This window comes from Mandrillus leucophaeus, unplaced genomic scaffold (assembly GCF_000951045.1).
Source record: "Mandrillus leucophaeus isolate KB7577 unplaced genomic scaffold, Mleu.le_1.0 Scaffold504, whole genome shotgun sequence".
NCBI classification, from domain to species: domain Eukaryota; kingdom Metazoa; phylum Chordata; class Mammalia; order Primates; family Cercopithecidae; genus Mandrillus; species Mandrillus leucophaeus.
In genome coordinates, this window is record NW_012105410.1 from 927,326 (window position 1) to 946,683 (window position 19,358).

General features: G+C 48.8%; 1 protein-coding gene across 1 annotated transcript; it reads left to right on the plus strand.

Moving 5' to 3' along the window:
- The first annotated feature begins 3,440 nt into the window (after positions 1–3,440).
- UCP3 (uncoupling protein 3 (mitochondrial, proton carrier)) lies at positions 3,441–12,045 on the plus strand. The gene is made up of 7 exons (XM_011996188.1): positions 3,441–4,062; positions 5,907–6,124; positions 6,679–6,889; positions 7,126–7,329; positions 8,436–8,537; positions 8,999–9,179; positions 11,792–12,045. The coding sequence occupies exons 2-7, from the start codon at positions 5,999–6,001 to the stop codon at positions 11,904–11,906; spliced, it is 939 nt and encodes a 312-aa protein (XP_011851578.1). The 5' UTR covers positions 3,441–4,062; positions 5,907–5,998; the 3' UTR covers positions 11,907–12,045.
- Positions 12,046–19,358: the final 7,313 nt, after the last annotated feature.

Here is a 19,358-nt window from a genome sequence, read left to right on the forward strand (position 1 = left end):
GAGCCCACCCTCTGCCTGAAGATGTGGGACCATTTTTGCCTTAAAAGCTGGGGAGGAGGGACATGTACATTGTGTGCATTGTGCATAGTCAAGGAAATCCTAGGGCCACCTCCAGTTCATTTGTGTGGGAACAAGGATATTTTATAGATACAAATTATTTTTATGCCATGTTGAATTAATTAGGACAGGAAGGGGAAATCACCTCCTTCAAACTTTTTATCCGATTGTCTAAAATTCTAACCATGCTTTTAACTTACTGTTTTTACCCAGCTCTGAAGGTCATTGTTCTTGCCTGTGTTTGAATAAAATCATATTGGTGTTTGTAATCTGTGCACAAGTGTTTCACTGGAGTGGGGATGCTAGGAATTCGTGTGTGCCCTAACTGCCAGAGAGGAAGATTAACAACCATACCCCCCACAGACGAGGATCAATCACCATGAGACTCTGGCTCCCCCAGAATCGGGTTGGTCCAGATGACAGTGACACCCAGTATTTCCTTTGCTGATGCTTGAAATCCATTAGTAAAATGGAACCCTCAGAATCCCTCTTATCTCTGAGATGGGTAACTCTGGCTGAGGCTGTCAGACCACAAACTCTTGAGCAGCTGCCACAGACAAAGCCCTGTGGGGAGGACAAGAAAAGGGCCATGGACGGGCGCAGTGGCTCACACCTGTAATCCAAACACTTTGGGAGGGTGAAACAGGCAGATCACCCGAGGTCAGGAGTTTGAGACCAGCCCGGCCAACCTGGCAAAACCCTGTCTCTACTAAAAAAAAAAAAAATACAAAAATCAGCTGGGCATGGTGCATGCTTGTAGTCCCAGCTACTCAGGAGACTGAGGCAGGAGAATCACTTTAACCCAGGAGGTGGAGGTTGCAGTGAGCCGAGATCACACCACTGCACTCCAGCCTGGACAACAGAGCAAAACTCAAGACTCTGTATCAAAAAAAAAAAAGACGTGGCTGGGCAATAGGCTTTCACCCCCAGGTACATGTCACTTCACTCAGTCCTCAAAACAACTTGCTAACTCTAGATAGTATGATATCTAGAGTTTCTGTAAGTTCAGTGTTTTGCCTCTGTTTGTGTAGTTAGGAAGTGATTCACCACACAAGAAATCCCCAGAGGTATTGCAAGGCACTGCTTTCAGTGATCAAAACAAGGTATAGCCAATAAGTGCTCTTAATTTAGGGACTTCATGGAGAAAGACCATGTGGGCTGAAGCAGTCAGGGAAGGCTTCCTAGAAGAGACAGGTCTTGGGGTGAGCCCAGAGAATTGGCCAGACTATGGACAGCTATAGAGAGCGAGCCAGAAAAGCCTGTGAGCGGCGTGCAGCTGGAGAGAGAGACCAGTCTCGCTGTGTCTGAGCCTCTGTGGCCTCATGTGTAAAACAGAGATAATCACTCCAGCTTCATGGGGTTGTGAGGAAGATCAAGTGAGATGACATTTTTTAAAGTGCTTCGCCTACATTTGGCACACAGTGGAAGCTTAGGAAATGTCAGCCCCACCCACTCTCTGATGCTCCGGAGCAAACCCGTAGCGAGGCAAGCACACAGCCACTGGGGCAGGCGGAGCACTCCCGGGCATCAGCGGGTGCATAGTGATGCGGGAACCTCAAGGAAGGAGTGGGTGCCGCCTTCGTGGTGACAAGGCCTCCCCCTTCTATTTGTCTCTGCTCCTAAGTTCCAGCCTGCCAGCCCACCCCTCCCCAGCACCACGGAGGCCAGCCTCCCTCTCAAGTCACCAGCACAGAGCATTCAAGGCCCAGGACCCCACTTCCCTTGGGGCTCAGGGAACCTGAAGAGGAGCAGTCAGAGACCAGGCCTCAGGGGGAAAGCCCCAGGTAAAGAATATTCCTCCAAATCCCACTCTAGTTCCCACAGACAACCTGATCGGGGTCAGGAGGACATGCTCCCACTCCAGGTTGAGAGCAGCCTCTGATGACACAAAGGGACCCTGAGGGTCGAGACCTCCCATCTCCACTTCAAAACAGTGTGTTATTTATCAATATCTTAGCCCTGGAAGCTGAATCTTCCCAGTGCCAACTCTGAGGTAAATGACTTGACCAGGCATGTGGCATGGATTAAGGCATGAGATAGGTGTTCCCACCACCAGAACGAGCCAGTGGCGCCTCTCTTCCCAACCCATAGCAGGCAGCCTTGGGACTTCTAGCATGGGCTGGCCTCTGGACATGGAGCCAAAGCAGGCAGACCTGGTCCTGCTCTCAAGCTCCCAAGCCAAAGAGAGCTTGACCCTCCCTCCCCCTGGGTTCCTCCAGAGCCTGCTGCCTCCTGGTTTGGGCTTCTACTCTATTCTTCCCCCACAGACTCCGTGCAATTTACCCCACCACCTCCAGGCTAGCAATTACAGATGGAGCTCAGAACCTACTTCCTAAGCCTTCCTAATCTCAGCAGCCCTGACAGCCACTTCCCTCTTAACACTAATGCAGCTGCTTATTCTGCTGACATTAAGGTCAGAGCCTGGTCCAAGGAAGAGGACAGGTACAGCCCAAGCTTTGCACTTGAGCGTCCGTACCTCTGACCACCTGCCCTGTGACCCTGGCTGTGTGCCCAAGTCCAGAAAAGACTTCCGCCTACTCCTCCTCTGCCCTACCCAATCAACTCACTCTCCTTCCCTCCCTTCTGCTTCTCACTCCTCCCCTCCCTTCTCTTCCTCTTCTCCCCTTCCCCCATCACCTGGGGCCCGATTCAGCTATGCCCAGCCCTTACTCTAAGTGCCCAAAGATGGAGCCTCCAGTAGCTTCTGTGGGGCACCCTTCCACCCCGCCCCAGCTCCCTTGGCTCCAGCAGTGTCCATGCTAAAGCTTCCAAGTGTCATGTCAGAGAAAATGGTGGTCACAGTAGATAAGCCCAAAATGCCTTAGAGTTTACAGGCCGGAGTCAGGCCCTGCCACGTGCTGGCTACATGACCTCCCTGAGATTCCATTTCCTCCGCAGTAAAATAAGTGGTAAGATTTTAGGATCCCCAGCATTAAAAAGAAATGAAATACTGAAGCAGGCTCCAACACGGATGAACTTTGAAAGCATTACTATACTAAGTAAAAGAAGCCAGTCACAAACAAGCACATAGTGGATGATTCCATTTCTAGGAAGTGTTCAGAACAGGCAAATTTATAGAGACAGAAAGTAGATTGATTCGTGGTTGCCTGAGGCTGGGGAGTGGGGGAAGGGGAGTGACTACTAATGTGTATGGAGTTTTTCCAGGGCAGGAGGGTGATGAAAATGTTCTAAAATAGATTGTGTTGATGGTTGCACAACTCAGAATATACTAAAAACCATTTGAATTGTGCACTTGAAACAGATGAATTGTAGAGTATGTGAATTCTATATTGATAAATCTGTAATTAAAAAACAAAATTAGGCCAGGTGCAGTGGCTCACACCTGTAATCCCAACACTTTGCCAGGCTGAGGCAGGAGGATGACTTGAGCTCAGGAGTTCAAGACCAGCCTCGGGAATACAGTGAGACCTCGTCTCTACTAAAAATTTTTAAATTACCAAAAAAAAAAAAAGTAAAAAAAATTAGAATTCTAATAGTACCTATCTCATAGGATTGTGAAAAATAGTAGTAATGTATGTAAAATATTTAGCACATAGTGGGCACGAAGAAATGACAGTTATCATTATTATTATGAGGCCTGGGAGAGCTGTGCCCAGCCTATCGTGGGAGGCCTTGACCTTTGGACTCAAAAGTGGCAGCAGGTCCACCCCCTCATACACCCTGTCACCAAGAAAGCGTCCACAGTTTAAAGGAGCTATATTAAAGCACCCCAAGTAAGAGGACTGAACCAGATGTGGAACTCACTCACCTCCCCTCTCACCTCACTGCCCTCACCAGCCAGCCGCTTGTCAAGTGATCAGGCACTCAACCAGCTTCTCTAGGATAAGGTTTCAGGTCAGCCCGTGTGTATAAGACCAGTGCCAAGCCAGAAGCAGCAGAGACAACAGTGAATGACAAGGAGGGGCCATCCGATCCCTGCTGCCACCCCCTGGGATGGAGCCATAGGGAGCCCCTGTGCTGCCCCTGCCCTGGCAGGACTCACAGGTAAGACCCCTTTCTCCTCCCTCATCCCTTCCCCTGTCCCTCTCCCTTCTCCTGTTCTCCCTTTCATTGGAGGCTTTCAGCGAGCAGCCCCGAGCAGTCAGGGCTCGCTAGCTGTAGCATGTCAGACCTGATATTCAGTCCAGCCCCCACCTTATAAAAAGGAAGCTGCAGCCCTGAGGAGGGTACTGTGGCAGGGCTGGGACTTGAACCCAACACCCGTGTCACTCACTCAAGACTCATACCCCGTTTGCCTTGCTGGCTGCCTGTGGTGGGATTTTGCCAATCCCCATAGACAGGAAGTGGCTTTCTTCTTTGCCTGCCCCAGAATCTCTGCGATTCCTCCAGAGCATAAGTCCTTTTCTTTCCATGAAGACCCTGGGGCCTCTTCCTGAGTAGGGATGACAGGGGCACTTCTGACCTGAGGCTGGTCCAGGTCATTTACTGGGAGCTTTCCAGAGCCCATGGTCTCTCCGCCTAGATGGCTTCTTCAGTGGGCTGCTGTGAAGGCTTTGCCGGGAGGGTGGGTTGGAGTTGGGGAGGCAACTGGTATTGGGTAGGATGTCTCAAAATGGGGTCCTCTTCCCCCACTTCAGAGCTACCATGGGAGTTTTCCTAATGCAGATTCCTAGGCCCCACCCCAGACCTAAATCAGGATCTCTGGGGCTGAGGGCTGAGAATCTACTCTGTAAACAAGCAGCTCAAGGGATCTTCGGCTCTCCCTGAAGTCTGAGACTCTCTGGGCAGTGAAACAGGCACAGCTTCAGATGTCAGACAAGTATGGACACCAATCTTAGCGCCAGCACTTCAGCTGTATGACTAGCTAAAGCCCTGGAAGCCTCAGGTCCCTGGTTTATGAAATGGGAATAATAATAGCAACTACTTGTAGCCTTATAAAGGATCGACTCAGTCAGTGTCTGTAAAGCCCTCAGCACGGTATCCAGTGCAAGAAGCAACCAGCAAACATTAACGGACCATGCAGACTAGAACATCCCATCCCTCAGGAGCCCCAGCAGAGCTACAGAAATGAGGATTCCACCTCTGACTTCTTCCTCCACTGGCCAGTGGCAAAAGGCTGCCGGCTGCTAGGGGTGTAGGGGAGGCTGGAGTGAATTGGGAAGAAGATTGGGGAGTGCTGGCCTCAGGGCAGCTCCTATATGTGCCCACCACTGTGGCTTCCCCTCCTCCCTGAGCTTGACTACTGAGAGTTCTGGAGCCCTGACCCCAAGATGGGCTTTTGACCTGAGTCTACGCCCATCCATTCCACTTTCCATGAGTGGCTAAGAACTGCCCCTCTTGTCAAGTGATCAGGCTGAGGCCAGGAGTTCGAGACCAGAATAGGCAACATAGAGAGACCCCCATCTCTACAAAAAATAAAAAATTAGCTGAGTATGGTGATGCACGCCTATAGTCCCAGCTACTCAGGAGGCTGAAGGTGGGAGGGTCACTTGAGTGCAAGAGGTCAAAGCTGCAGTGAGCCTGGATTGTACCACTGCACTCCAGCCCAGGTAACAAAGCGAGAACCTGTCTCAAAAAAAAAAAAAAAAGGAAGCAGTTTGATACCGGGGAGAACAGGTGCCTGAGCCTCGGTTTCCTCGTGTATACAGTGCAGATACCACTGTCAGCTCTGCCTACCCATGGTAAGGAGGGGAGGGAGAGGGTCAAGAGGAGGATTGCAAAATCCGAGGGATGGGAACGTGACCTGTTTTTATAGGCCAAATTCACGCAGCTTGAGTATGGCACCACCCAGGCTTCTCCCTTTCTAAAGCCCCTCCTGGATGCTGAGGAGCACCTGGGGGCCAGGCCAGACATCACTCCATCAGCCTCCTCTGGCCTGTCTCCTGCAGCCTCACTGCTGCACTGAAGCCCAGGGCTGTGGAGCAGCCTCTTCCCTTGGACCTCTCGGCCCTAAAGAGACTGGGCAGAGCCTTCCAGGACCATGGTTGGACTGAAGCCTTCAGACGTGCCTCCCACCATGGCTGTGAAGTTCCTGGGGGCAGGCACAGCAGCCTGTTTTGCTGACCTCCTTACCTTTCCACTGGACACAGCCAAGGTCCGCCTGCAGGTAGGTGCCCTTTGGCCAAGGGTCATTGATCACATGGAAGGAGAGGCTAGTTCTCCCCCATAGCCCCCATGACGTGTGCCCACATGCCCTTCCTCACTCAGAACCCTGACGAAGACTCTCACTCCACTGCTTAGGACCCTTCCTTGCCTCCTCTCATCACCATCCACCAAGACAAAAAAATCTAAATTCTTTGCATAACGCGACAGGGCCCTTTATGGGCTAGGCCCTACTTCGTAAAGCGCACAGTGTGCGGTAAAAGTAAGGAATTAACTGTGTGATCTTGGGCAAGCCACAAAGCACTTATAAAATGGAAAGACAATCTGTCCCTCTGATTTACTCTGAGTATCAAACATCAAGCCGTGTGTATAACACTGCTTTGTGAACGGTAAAATCCTGCCCAGACACCAGTGATTTCTACTGTGATGTGAAGGCTGTGACCAGCACGGTTGTTCTCAGGCCCAGCCCAGGCAGGCCCAGCCCCAGCAGGGTTCCTGTGCACACAGCCCCTTCTTGCCCTCCCATCTGAGTCCTCGCCCCCCGCTATTGTCCCTCAGATCCAGGGGGAGAACCCGGTGGCCCAGACGGCCCGGCTTGTGCAGTACCGCGGCGTGCTGGGCACCATCCTGACCATGGTGCGGACCGAGGGTCTCTGCAGCCCCTACAATGGGCTGGTGGCCGGCCTGCAGCGCCAGATGAGCTTCGCCTCCATCCGCATCGGCCTCTACGACTCTGTCAAGCAGGTCTACACCCCTCAAGGCGCAGACAGTGAGTGACCAGGTCCCTGAACACCAAAGGGGTGGCCGAACGTCTGTGGGTCAAGAGACCAGGGAAGTCTAGACTCAGAGGCAGAGCCAGGGGTTGGGGGGAAGATGGTACCGAATGCTCATGAGGAGGCTCTGAGTGGACATCAAGGAGGCTGCAGGGGCAGTCCCGCAGAGAACAGCATGTCCCAGAGAGCTGCTTAGTAGGGGGTACTGACCCACTCTCTCTGCCCCTTCCAGGCTCCAGCCTCACTACCCGGATTTTGGCTGGCTGCACCACGGGAGCCATGGCAGTGACCTGTGCCCAGCCCACAGATGTGGTGAAGGTCCGATTTCAGGCCAGCATACACCTCGGGTCGTCTGGGAGCGACAGAAAATACAGCGGGACTATGGATGCCTACAGAACCATCGCCAGGGAGGAAGGAGTCAGGGGCCTGTGGAAAGGTAGGTCTGGACTCCGGGCACAAGTGGCCTTAGGCAGAGCTTTCCCTCCCCTCAGGCTGGGGCAGGGACCCCAGCAAGGAGGGGCTCCCAGCATGGCATGTTCCAGTGATTCTGAAAGAACATCACAATCAAAGATACTTCGCTGGCCTGCCACAGCCCCTCAAACTCTGTTCATTTTACCAGCCCTTTGCCATGTGCAGGCTGCTGTGAGGGAGACAAATGAATTTAAGACACCTTCACACACCCAGGGCGTGAGGACAGCGGAGGAGATAAGTCAAGATGCAGCTACACCACGGGCAGGATGTGGTAGGGGTTGCCCCAGAGGTGGAGCTCCAGAGGCGGGCTCTGCAGAGAAGGTGACACCTAAGCTGGGCCTGGAAGACTGAACAGGCTCTAGGTGTGTGGAGATGGAAGGGGAGGGGCCCTCAAGCAGGGCCCGGAGGAAGAAGAGGAGCATCAGAAACGCACAGCTGTGAAGAGTGGGCGCAGGGAGATGCAATGAGGAAGCGCTCCCTTGGGAGCAAAGCTGGAGGGTTCCCTATGTGTCCACATGGCGGCCACTGTGATGAATGCAGGACTCTCTCCGCGTGTGAACCAGAGGTTGCAGAAATGTTTGCAGAAGAAACTGACCCGGTGAAGTTTAAGGGCAGGACACCTCTTAAGTGGGGGCTCTTCAGTCACTTGTTGGGCATCCTTCAGAGCTTGTCCCCTTACCTGTGAAACCAGGGGTGGGCCCTGCTGGCACCACATTCTGTCACTGTTCCAAGAGCTCAGCCTCTCGCTGAATGACTTGCTTTTCTGGCTGCAGCTGGGTCTCGGGGAGGCATGTGTTAATTTTGACAGCTGTTGCAGATTACCCTCCAAAATGAGGCCAAGTGAACACCAGTGGGCCTCTCTGTTCTCTGTTTCTGAGGAAGATATGGATAATCTGAGAGTTGTTAACTCTAGAGAGGAAAATGTGGAATCTGCGCAGCTGGGGTGGGATCCTCTGGCTGCGACCATTGGAATGGGGCCTGATAGCCCCAAAACTGGGGCCTGTGACCTTGCAGCCAGGGCATCCATGTCTCCCATTTCCCATTCATCCGTCCCCACTGCCTTCCTAACAGGAACTTTGCCCAACATCATGAGGAATGCCATTGTCAACTGTGCTGAGGTGGTGACCTACGACATCCTCAAGGAGAAGCTGCTGGACTATCACCTGCTCACTGGTGAGGCCCTGGGCTCCAGGCAGGCAGCCCTCCCCCAGCAGGGAGGGAACCCAGAGGCAACTGGGTTTTAGAAGGAGCAGAGAGAGAAGCAGTGCCTAGTAAAGAGTGCCTGGTACATTGTGGTGACAAGCAGGAAAGAACCCTAGGCTGGGAGGCTGGAGACTTGGGTTCCAGTCCCAGCACCACATCTCACTATGTAGCTTTAAACAAGGATCTCTCACCTTCTCTGACTTCAGTTTCCTCAAACAGCCTGCATGACCTCCCACCTCTGGGTCAGCCCAGGCCTAGTTTGCCAGTACTTACCAAGAGCTTAGCCCACGGCACTGTGAGAGATACAGAAAATACTGTCAGATACGGAAATTATGCTCAGGGAGTTCATGGTTGAGGTGGGGACAAACAGTGCATACATATGGATAGAACACAAACGCACTCCTTGATATTTGCTCATCCTTCCTATGCAGACAACTTCCCCTGCCACTTAGCCTCTGCCTTTGGAGCCGGCTTCTGTGCCACAGTGGTGGCCTCCCCGGTGGATGTGGTGAAGACCCGGTATATGAACTCACCTCCAGGCCAGTACCTCAGCCCCCTCGACTGTATGATAAAGATGGTGGCCCAGGAGGGCCCCACAGCCTTCTACAAGGGGTGAGCCTCCTCCTGCCTCCAGTGCTCCCTCCCAGAGAATGGGGGCTTCTTTCTTTTCTAATGTGGCTACCATGGGTCAACCTGGGATGTAGCGGTGAAGAGTACAGATGTAAATGCCACAAAGGAGAAGTTTAAAAAACCATGCAAGTAAAAGAAAAAAAGTGAACCATACCTGATGGGGAGAGTTAGGGAAGCCTGACTGAGGAAGCATTCTAGGAACAGGTAACAGTACTGCCTCTCTCCAAAGGAAGTTAGCAATCCTGAGACCTCCCGGACCTCCTGCCATGGCCATTGAGCACCACGCTGACCACAGCCGGTGCTTTCCTCACTGTCTCCACATACTCCACATTTTCTTGCACTTACTGCTCCCTCTGCATGGAATGCCTCATCATCTACAGGCTGTCAATTTTAGCCTCCTTCAAGACCAGTTCAAATGCCACCTCCTCCCTAACACTCTCAGGTGTAAATTTTCCCTCCTCCCTGGGAACTTCTGCAATGCCATTTGATACCATTTTTATGGTATTTATCACCTCCTGCCTTGTATTACAGTATTGGTAAGCTTAAGTTATTCCTCTTGCAAAGGGCAAGTTCCCGAAAGCCAAAGTGGCTCAGACGTCTTGTATCTCCCACAGTCCCTCGCACAGAGTGAGCACTTGATAATGCAGTTGGTGACGATGATCACGACAGCTAAGTCACTCTATATTAGGCCTCGTGCTGAGCACTTTACACACATTATCCCAACAGCCCCTTGAACTGGGTAGTATTGTCCACATTAACTAAGGAAAAGACTGAGTGTCAGAAAAGTTAAGTAACTTATCCAAGACCACAAGTTAAAATGGTGGAGCCATGGCTCAAACCCAGACCGTCAGACACCACACCCAACAATATTGTTTATCCTACTGGTAAGCTGTTAGCTTGGCCCTTTCACCTCCCACTGCTGATGCCTTCAACAGAGAGTTTTCTGGTGCCTGGTGTTATCATGGACTCAACAAGTGAACAAGAGCTACTATAGGTTCTCAAGCCTGGGAATGACATAACAAAACTATATTGCAATTGACAGACTGTTCTTCCAAAAAGTGCCTCTATCATTACAGTCTTCAGCTGTAGCCACTTGTCTCAGTTACTGCTTTCACTTGTCCAACATTTCTGGAGCATCCTGTAGGTGCCAGGCCCTGGATTATGCTCGCCTCAAAGAGCAGCAGATACGTTGGTGATATTTACTGAGCATTTACTGATGCTGGGCCCTGTGCTGAGTGCTGTCCAACATTAACTCACCTAATCTGCACGACTAACTCTATAAGGCAGATACTATTATTTTCCTCATTTTACAGATGAGGAAACTGAGGCTTAGAAAAATTAAGTGATGTGTCCAGATTGTAAAGCTGGAAACTGGGAAAGCTTGGATTTGAACCCAGGTCTGACTCCAGAGTTTACATTTGTTGTCACAGTGCTATAGATCCCATGAGGGTCAAGAAAACCCATGGCATGAGGTTACGGTGCCCGAACTGAGTCCTCCAGAGCAAGGAGCAACCAGCCAGCAAAGGAGGAGAGGAGGGGACAGTCCAGGCAGAGGGAGCAAGAGGAGCAAAGGCATGGAGGGAACAGGGCCTGGCATCGTCAGGGAATGTGACTAGCTGAGTCTGGCGGGAGCAAAGGGGCCCAGGAGGTGGTTAGTGGAGGGACAGGCTGAGAGAGGGGCAGGGGCCAGCTCATGGGCTTCTCCCTGAGTTGGTGAGCCACAGCTGAGGTGGGGACACTGCCCCTGCAGTGCCATCACAGCACAGCCAGGCTCTCTGGAGATAAGCTAAATCTGGTGCCACATGTCTTCACCCTGCAAAGCCCAAGCTTCTCCATGTCCTGGCAGGCGGCCACGTTAGGGCTGGCCCCCCGGGGTGTAACTGAACCCAGAAACACCCAGCAGCAGGGTGGAGTCAGAACCACACCTCTGACACTTACTAGCCACGGGTCTTTGGTTGAGCTCTTAACCTCCCTGGGCCTCGGTTTGTGAAAACATGGCTGCCTTATAGAACTGTGAGGGGCCCGGTGCAGTGGCTCATGCCTGTAATCCCAGCACTTTGGGAGGCTGAGTCAGGTGGATCACCTGAGATCAGGAGTTCGAGACTAGCCTGACCAACATGGAGAAACTCTGTCTCTACTAAAAATACAAAAATTGGCCGGGCGTAGTGGTGCATGCCTGTAATCCCAGCTACTCGGGAGGCTGAGGTAGGAGAATCACTTGAACTTGGGAGGCGGAGGTTGCGGTGAGCCGAGATAGTGCCATTGCACTCCAGGCTGGGCAACAAGAGTGACACTCCGACTCAAAAAAAAAAAAAGAACTGTGAGAATTCACTGCCTAACACAGTAACCTGTCTCAAAACGTCAGGTTTTTTTTTTTCCCTTACTCCGACTTCTGCCTAAATCCCCTTAGCAGAAAAAAAAGAAAAAAAAAAAAAAAAGAGCGAGACAGAGAGAGACTGAAAGGATTTCAGAAAATACTTGTGATGAACAGAAGTCTAGATCGTTTGGCACTACCGCTGTGTCCCGCGAGAGCACACGCATCTGTTGTGGTCTCCTAGCACTCCACCTGATGTGTTGGTTGTTTTTCTCATCAGATTTACACCCTCCTTTTTGCGTTTGGGATCCTGGAATGTGGTGATGTTCGTAACCTATGAGCAGCTGAAACGGGCCCTGATGAAAGTCCAGATGTTACGGGAATCTCCGTTTTGAACACGACAAGAAGGCCACTGGTAGCTATCGTGTCCCAAACCAGTTAAGAATGGAAGAAAACAGTGGATCCACGCACACATGGACACAGACCCACACATGTTTACAGAACTGTTGTTTACTTGTTGCTGATTCAAGAAACAGAAGTAGAAGAGGAGGAAGGATTCTGGTCTTCAGTGCCATGCCTTGAGAACACCTTTGTTTTGCACTGACAAGATGGAAAATGAATTATATTAATTTTTGAAACCCATTAGGCATGCCTAATATTTAGGCAAGAGAAAATAAACCAAGATAGATCCGTTTGGGCAAAATGGAGGGTTGGAGATGTGTATCCCCGTGAAATCTGGTTAGATTTACGATAATGAATGGTAAGCAGGAAGATAGATAATGAATGATAAGCAGGAAGGATGGCAAGCACGGGACAGGAGGGGCCCACGATAGAGTGGGAGATCAGCCACGGAGCCCGGAGGGACGCCACCCAGCAACACAGAGCTGGCGACTGCCGCTGCACCATCACACATGCATCATCAGCCTATTCGTAATGTGGCTGCCACAGAGAGTCCTTTGGGATTCTAGGAAACCCAAGGAACAAGAGAAAAAACTAGAGCCTGTGCCAAAGAAGCCCTGCTGGGCCAGTGTGAGGCTGGGACTCGTAAATATTCCTGATGACACTGAAGAATCAAGAGGGCAGCCTCCCCTTTCCTACAAAATGGAGAGAGCCATCCCTTCCCTGTCCACCTCACCGGGGTGCTGTCACACACAAGTGAGAAGTTGGGCATGTATGCACCTTATGAAAGCAAAAGCTCTGTGTGAATCTAACTACAAGGACAATGTCTTGGGAGAGATTTTGTCGGGACAGAGAGGAGTTGCCAGGGAAGAAGGTTTGAAAGATACGGTTGTCTAGAGGTGAGACCAAAGGATCCAGAGACTTGGGGACCAGAGGTGACAGTGGATGATGTGAAGCCATAGGATCCCCGCCCCCATGCAGCCCCTTCCCCCCCACCACGCGCTCAATCATGAGCACCTCAAAGGGTTGTTGGGCTTGGGGGAAAAGAGGTGGATTCCTGGGCAAGAACCTAAAGTAGCAAGACTCGGAATTCTTGGGAAATTATTATGACTCAATAAAAGAATTCACACCTTAGGTGTGGGAGTAAGAACAGCCACTTCTCTGCCTTTTCTTTCTTGGAATTTTCCTTTCTCACTTATATTTCAGGCTTTCTATGTGTCAGCGTGCAGCCAGATCCAGCCCCACATGCCTACGCTTCATCTGCCCCCTCTCACCCTATTTAATTGCAGGCAAGTTGCTTTATTTTTTTAGGGCTCCAGTTCCTGCTTCTGCAAAAGGCAGGGTTGAACCAGACGACCGACTTCCAAGCTTAAGACTGTACATCTTTCGAATTGATAATGGGGACCCAAAATGCCACTGTCTTTTTCTACTTCTTGGCAGCCTTGTGTAGCTCTGATGATTGTCAGGACTGGGTTCAAACCTCACCCCATTCTACCATACTAACCACCTATCCACAGGGAATCCTTGCACCTTGGTGTGCTACCAGAAAAGTGAGAATAACAATCCCTGCTTCACAGGCTTGTTGTGAGGGTCGACCTAAACCTCCTTGGAAAGCAGACATGTGGTGTGCACCTGCTACCTGGGAGGCTTCAGCGAGAGGATTGCTTGAGCCCAGGAGTTCAAGGCTGCAATGAGCCATGATTGCACCTGTGAATAACGACTGCACTCCAGTCTTGGCAACAGAGCAAGACTCACTCTCTGAAACAAAACAAACAAAAAATCGTTGGCATACAGAAGGCGCTTGGTAGTGTCATTTCCCTGCTTCCCTGCTCCTACCCCTCCACACCCTGGGAAAAAGCCAATATCTATTCATCCTCAGCACTTTCCTAAATTTAAATTATAACTTCAGATCACCTATGTATAAAAACTGGAGAGTTCATACAAAAGCAAAAAAAAATTATTTTGATTTAATGTCTGGCTTGGTTTTCAAATAAAACCCATATTTTAAAAACTTTCTGGTTGGTGCAGTGGCTCATGCCTTTGGGAGGCCGAGGCAAGCGGATCACTTGAGGTCAGGAGTTCGAGACCAGCCTGGCCAGCACGGTGAAACCCCGTCTCTACTAAAAATTTAAAAAATTTTAAAAAAAAAAGAAAATTAGCCAGGCATGGTGGCAGGTACCTGTAATCCAAGCTACTCGGGAGTCTGAGGCAGGAGAATCGCTTGAACCTGGGAGGCGGAGGTTGCAGTGAGCCAAGACCGCACCACTGCACTCCAGCCTAGGCGAAACTCTGTCTCAAAAAAAAAAATTAAATTGAATTGAATTAAATTAAAAGTTTCCCTTTTTAGCCAGGCGTGGTGGCACACGCCCGTGGTTCCAGCTACTTGGAAGGCTCAGGTGGGAGGATCACTTGAGCCCAGGAGATGGAGGTTGCAGTGACCCGAGATCACACCACTGCACCCCAGCCTAAGTGACAGAGTGAGACCCCATCTCAAAAAACAAAACGAAACAAAACAAAAAAGAGTTTCTCTTTCTTTTGACTTGACTGACGTGTGCAGATCACTCTCAAACTCCTGGTCTCAGTTTGTAAGTTTCTAGGGCTGGAAACTGTGTCTTCCATGAATTTCTATATGGCAATATTAACACACCACCTACGCAGAGGATACTATTCAGGTGATGATTCTGAGAAAGGGAGGATAAAATATTCTAAGAGATATTTTGTGTGGGATCAGGAGCCTACTAACTGCCAAGTCCAGCCTTTTGGAGAAAGAAAAATGAGATTGGTGAGTCTTGTGAGGTTTCTAGGCCAAAATACTAGATCTCTTTCTCCATTTTTTTTTTTTTTTTTTTTTTGGAGTCAAAGTCTTGCTCTGTGCCCAGGTTAGCACAATATTGGCTTGCAGCAACATCCACCTCCCAGGTTCAAGTGATTCTCCTGCCTCAGACTCCCGAGTAGCTGGGACTACAGGTGCGTGCCACAACACCCTGGCTAGTTTTTGTATTTTTAGTAGAGATGGGGTTTTCACTGTGTTGACCAGGCTGCTCTTAAACTCCTGACATCAGATGATCCGCCCACCTCGGCCTCCCAAAGTGCTGGGATTACAGGCGTGAGCCACTGCTCCCAGTCTCTTTCCCCACATCTTAAAGGCAGAGATTCAACCAGATGACCTGAAGTTCTTTCATTCTGTGATTCCAAGGACTGAGAGACAGTTTCTCCCAGGCTACAGTGTGAACACCTTTTCAATGCTGGCTTCAATCTATGCTTCCAGGAAAGCAGGGACGTGAATTCATGAGAAGGTCAGATCACCAGCTGAGGCCCGCTTCTGAGTTCCGTGCACCCATTTCCCCACCACACTCCTAGAGACACCACCTCCAGTCAAGTGATTCAAAAGGAATCTGGTTTTTCTCAAACTCTTCTAATGTATCAGATGAAAATGAGATAGAGTCCCGACTCAGTCCCATCTGTGACATGATGGATAATTCACATAAATGTTCTAAGTAATGGTAGTATTTTTTAAAAGAATATTTTATTCAGGAGGAATGAATGTTAAGGAAATATTATTATAGCTCCGTAGATGAGTTTGTTTCAGGGCACTTTGAAAAGCACAGAGTGCTACAGAGTGAAAATATTCATTGTACATACATTGTGAGCCATATGTTATATTAGGTGCTGGGGTGAACAAGACCAGTCCTGTCCTCAGGGAGCTCACTGGGGTGGAGGACGGTGGGGCAGGAAAGACAAACCGCAAACCATCAGTCACCATACTGGGTGATCAAAGCTACAAATAGAGGTGTGTACAAAGCACCCAAGAGCAGGTACACAGATAAGGGACATCTGACCTGGCTGGGGGGCCAAGAAGCTTCTTGGAGGAAGACACCTAAAGGTCAAATAGGTGTTATCCAGGTAAAGAAAGTTAAGCGAAAGTTATTCTAGGCAAAGGAAATGATTCATGTAAAGGCCCAGAAACAAGATAAAAACATTCAAGGTGCATCCAAGGGATTGCCAGCTGTCAGTATGGCTGGGTTGCAGACTTAGAGATTTACTAGGGGGTACTCAGGAAGGAGAATCGCTTGAACCCAGGAGGCAGAGGTTGCAGTGAGCTCAGATCGCACCACTGCACTCCAGCCTGGGCGACAGAGCAAGACTCCATCTCAAAAAAAAACAAAACAAACAAACAAAAAAAAACTCCTTTCCATTTTTTTAGGTGTATATTCAAAGTGCAAAGTGGAACTGTGGAATCATTTGGTATTGGTAATTCTGTATTTAATTTTTTGAGGAACCATCATACTGTTTTCCATAGCAGCTGGACCATTCTCATTCCCAGCTGCAGTGTATAAGGGTTTCAGTTTCTCCACAACCTCTTCAACACTTATTCTCTGGGTTTTTGATAGTAGCCATCCTAATGGATGTAAGGTGGGCCTCTCATTGTGGTTTTGATTAATGATTAGTGATGCTATGACTCTTTCCATGTGGTTATTGGCCATCTGTATATCTTCTTTGGAGAAATGTCTATTTAAGGCCTCTGCCTATTTTTGAATGAAAATTAAAGAACTACAATTTTATATAACTTGGATGAATCTCACACAGCGTTGAGTGAAAGACACAAAATAGTACATACAGTATCATTCCATTTAAATAATGTTTAAGAACAGGTAAAACAAATATTTGGTGTTAAAAATCAGGATACTGGTTATTCTTTGGGTAGATAGAGACTGACGGTAGACACAAAGGATCACTTCTGGGTGTTAGTAATATTTGCTCATGTGTGTGCTCATTATACAGGGATGTTTGCTTTATAAAAGTTTTTCATGCTGTATACTTAGGGTTTGTGCAGTGTTTTGTATGTGTTTTACTTCAATAAAAGTTTCCTTTAGGCTGGGAGCGGTGGCTCTCACCTGTAATCCCAGCACTTTAGGAGGCTAGCGTGGGAGGGTTGCTTCAGTCCAGGAGTTCGAGACCAGCCTGAGCAACATAGGGAGACTCCATCTCTACTGAAAATACAAAAATTAGCCAGGTGTGGTGGTGCACACCTGTAGCCCCAGCTATGGGGGAGGCTTAGGTGGAGGAATCACTTGAGCCTGGGAGGTTGAGGCTGTAGTGAGCCATGACCACACCACTACACTCCAGCCTGGGTAGCAGAACAAGACTCTGTCTCACATTTAAAGAAGAATTTACTTTCAAAGTGTACTTAAACGTGGGTATTGATAATGTGTGTGTATGTGTGTGTGCATGTGGGGTGCGTGTGTGTGTGCATGTGGGGTGCGTGTGTGTGTGTGTGTGTGTGTGTAGGGATGATAAGAGTTGCTGGCCAAGCAAAGATCTTAAGAGTGTTCCAGGCAAAGGGAACCAGTGGTCCACAGGCCCTAAAGTGAAAATGAGTTTGGCATGTTCAAAATGCAGAAAGAAGGCCTGCGACTGGAGTGAAGTGAATGAGGAGATAAATGTGAGATCATTCATTTATCCATTCATCAAATATGTAACAGTTGTGCCAGAGGCTGAGAAGTCAGAGGACAGCCAATTGTTTGGAAAGTTTGGCACAGAGAAGAAGGAGAAAAAATAGACATTGTGAAAGGGGTGGGCAAGCCCTGAGGACGGTTCATTTTAATTTACACAGCGGAAGGAAAGACAGAAAATAGGGAACAGACTGCAGAAGCAAGGTCCTGGGGAAAACTTAGCAGGGGATAGAATAATGGGTAAAAGTAGGAGAGACTGCTCTGGAAAGAATATGAGAAACCTAAAATAAAAGAGAGTCATGGCCAGGCATGGTGGCTCACACCTGTAGTCCCAGCACTTTGGGAGGCCGAAGTGGGTGGATAGCTTGAGTTCAAGAGCAGCCTGGGCAACATGGTGAAACCCCATTTTACAAAAAAAAGTTTAAACATTAGCTGAGCATGGTGGTGCACATCTGTGGTCCCAGCTACTTGGGAGGTTGAGATAAGAGGATTACCCGAGCCCAGAAGGCCGAGGCTGCAGTGAGCCATGTTTGCATCACTGCGCTCCAGCCTGGGCAACAGAGTGAGAGCCAATCTGAAAAAAAAAAAAAAAGAGAGAGAGAGAGAATCATAAAGGCAAACAATTTGAAATGGACGGAAGTAAAACAAGAGATTCTCCAAGCATTTCAGTGAAGTTCGAGGAATGGTCACATATGAAGGAAGGTTACTGGGCCTGGAGAGTTATTTATAAGAAAGATAATCTTGAAAGTCTTCTTATCGCCTAAAATGTAGATTAATGAAGAAACTTGGAACTGCTGATGCACCGTTCTCTGTTCTATGCTATGCGGAGCTGTCGGGAACCCTTACTATGGGGTTTCCCTTACATTCTAAACCGTAAGGTATCAGGCTTCCTGCGGGCTCACCACAGACCTTTGAACCATAGACACGGTGCTCTGCATCCAGCACAAACACCTGCAGGGCAAGCCACCAGCCAACATGTGACAGGACCTTGCAAATTCACAGAAAAGAATATGCAAAGCATGTTGTCCTCTATATATCCACAATCCGTGATGCCACAGAAATATTAATAATTTAAACATGTTAAGAAAGAGGAATAAAAATACTATAAGGAACTGTTACAGTCGAGATCAACTCATGCTGTACCTTTATCGCTTATTGGATATTACAGTAAAGGGCCTGAGGATAACACCATTTTCAAGTCACACCAGGATTGTGGAGGACATTTTCAGCAATGAGAAAAGTTATAATCCATTGCCCAGTTTTACAGAGGCTGATTGTCTAAGTTTCCTGGCACAAAAAGACACCAGTACATTGATCTTATAAGTCAGTGTAGATTGTCAAAAGTTGATCTTTTTGACATTTGACGAATGGTCACATAGTGGTCATCTTTCACCAATATTGTCGGTAGAAACTGCCATAGACACATTGTGGATGATGTAGGCTGGTCAGATCACAAAAATGACATAAAAATATGGACTTTGCCTGAGAAATATGCTATTGATAAGATCATTTATTCAGGTCCTCAACCCTCTCAACATTTTGAAATGAAGAGAAGTAAAACAAAGAGAGTCTACCATAATTTCAGTGAAGTTTGAGGATTACCATGTGGTACCTAGTTTATATAACTAAGAATTTATTCATTTGTGTGTATCCATATCTGACAAAAATTTTATTCTCTTGAAGGTTTCATAATTGAGTAAAAAGTGATTAGATGATTACTTCGCAACTCTGTAAGGTATTTTCTTCTTTCCTTCTTTCTTTCTTTCTTTTTGAGACAGAGTCTCACTTTGTCGCCGAGTCTGGAGTGCAGTGGTGCAATCTCGGCTCACTGCAACCTCTGCCTCCCGGGTTCAAGCATTTCTCCTGCCTCAGCTTCCTGAGTAGCTGGGATTACAAGCACACACCACCACACCCGGCTAATTTTTGTATTTTTAGCGGAGACATAATTTCACCATGTTGGCCAGGCTATTCTCGAACTCCTGACCTCAAGTGATC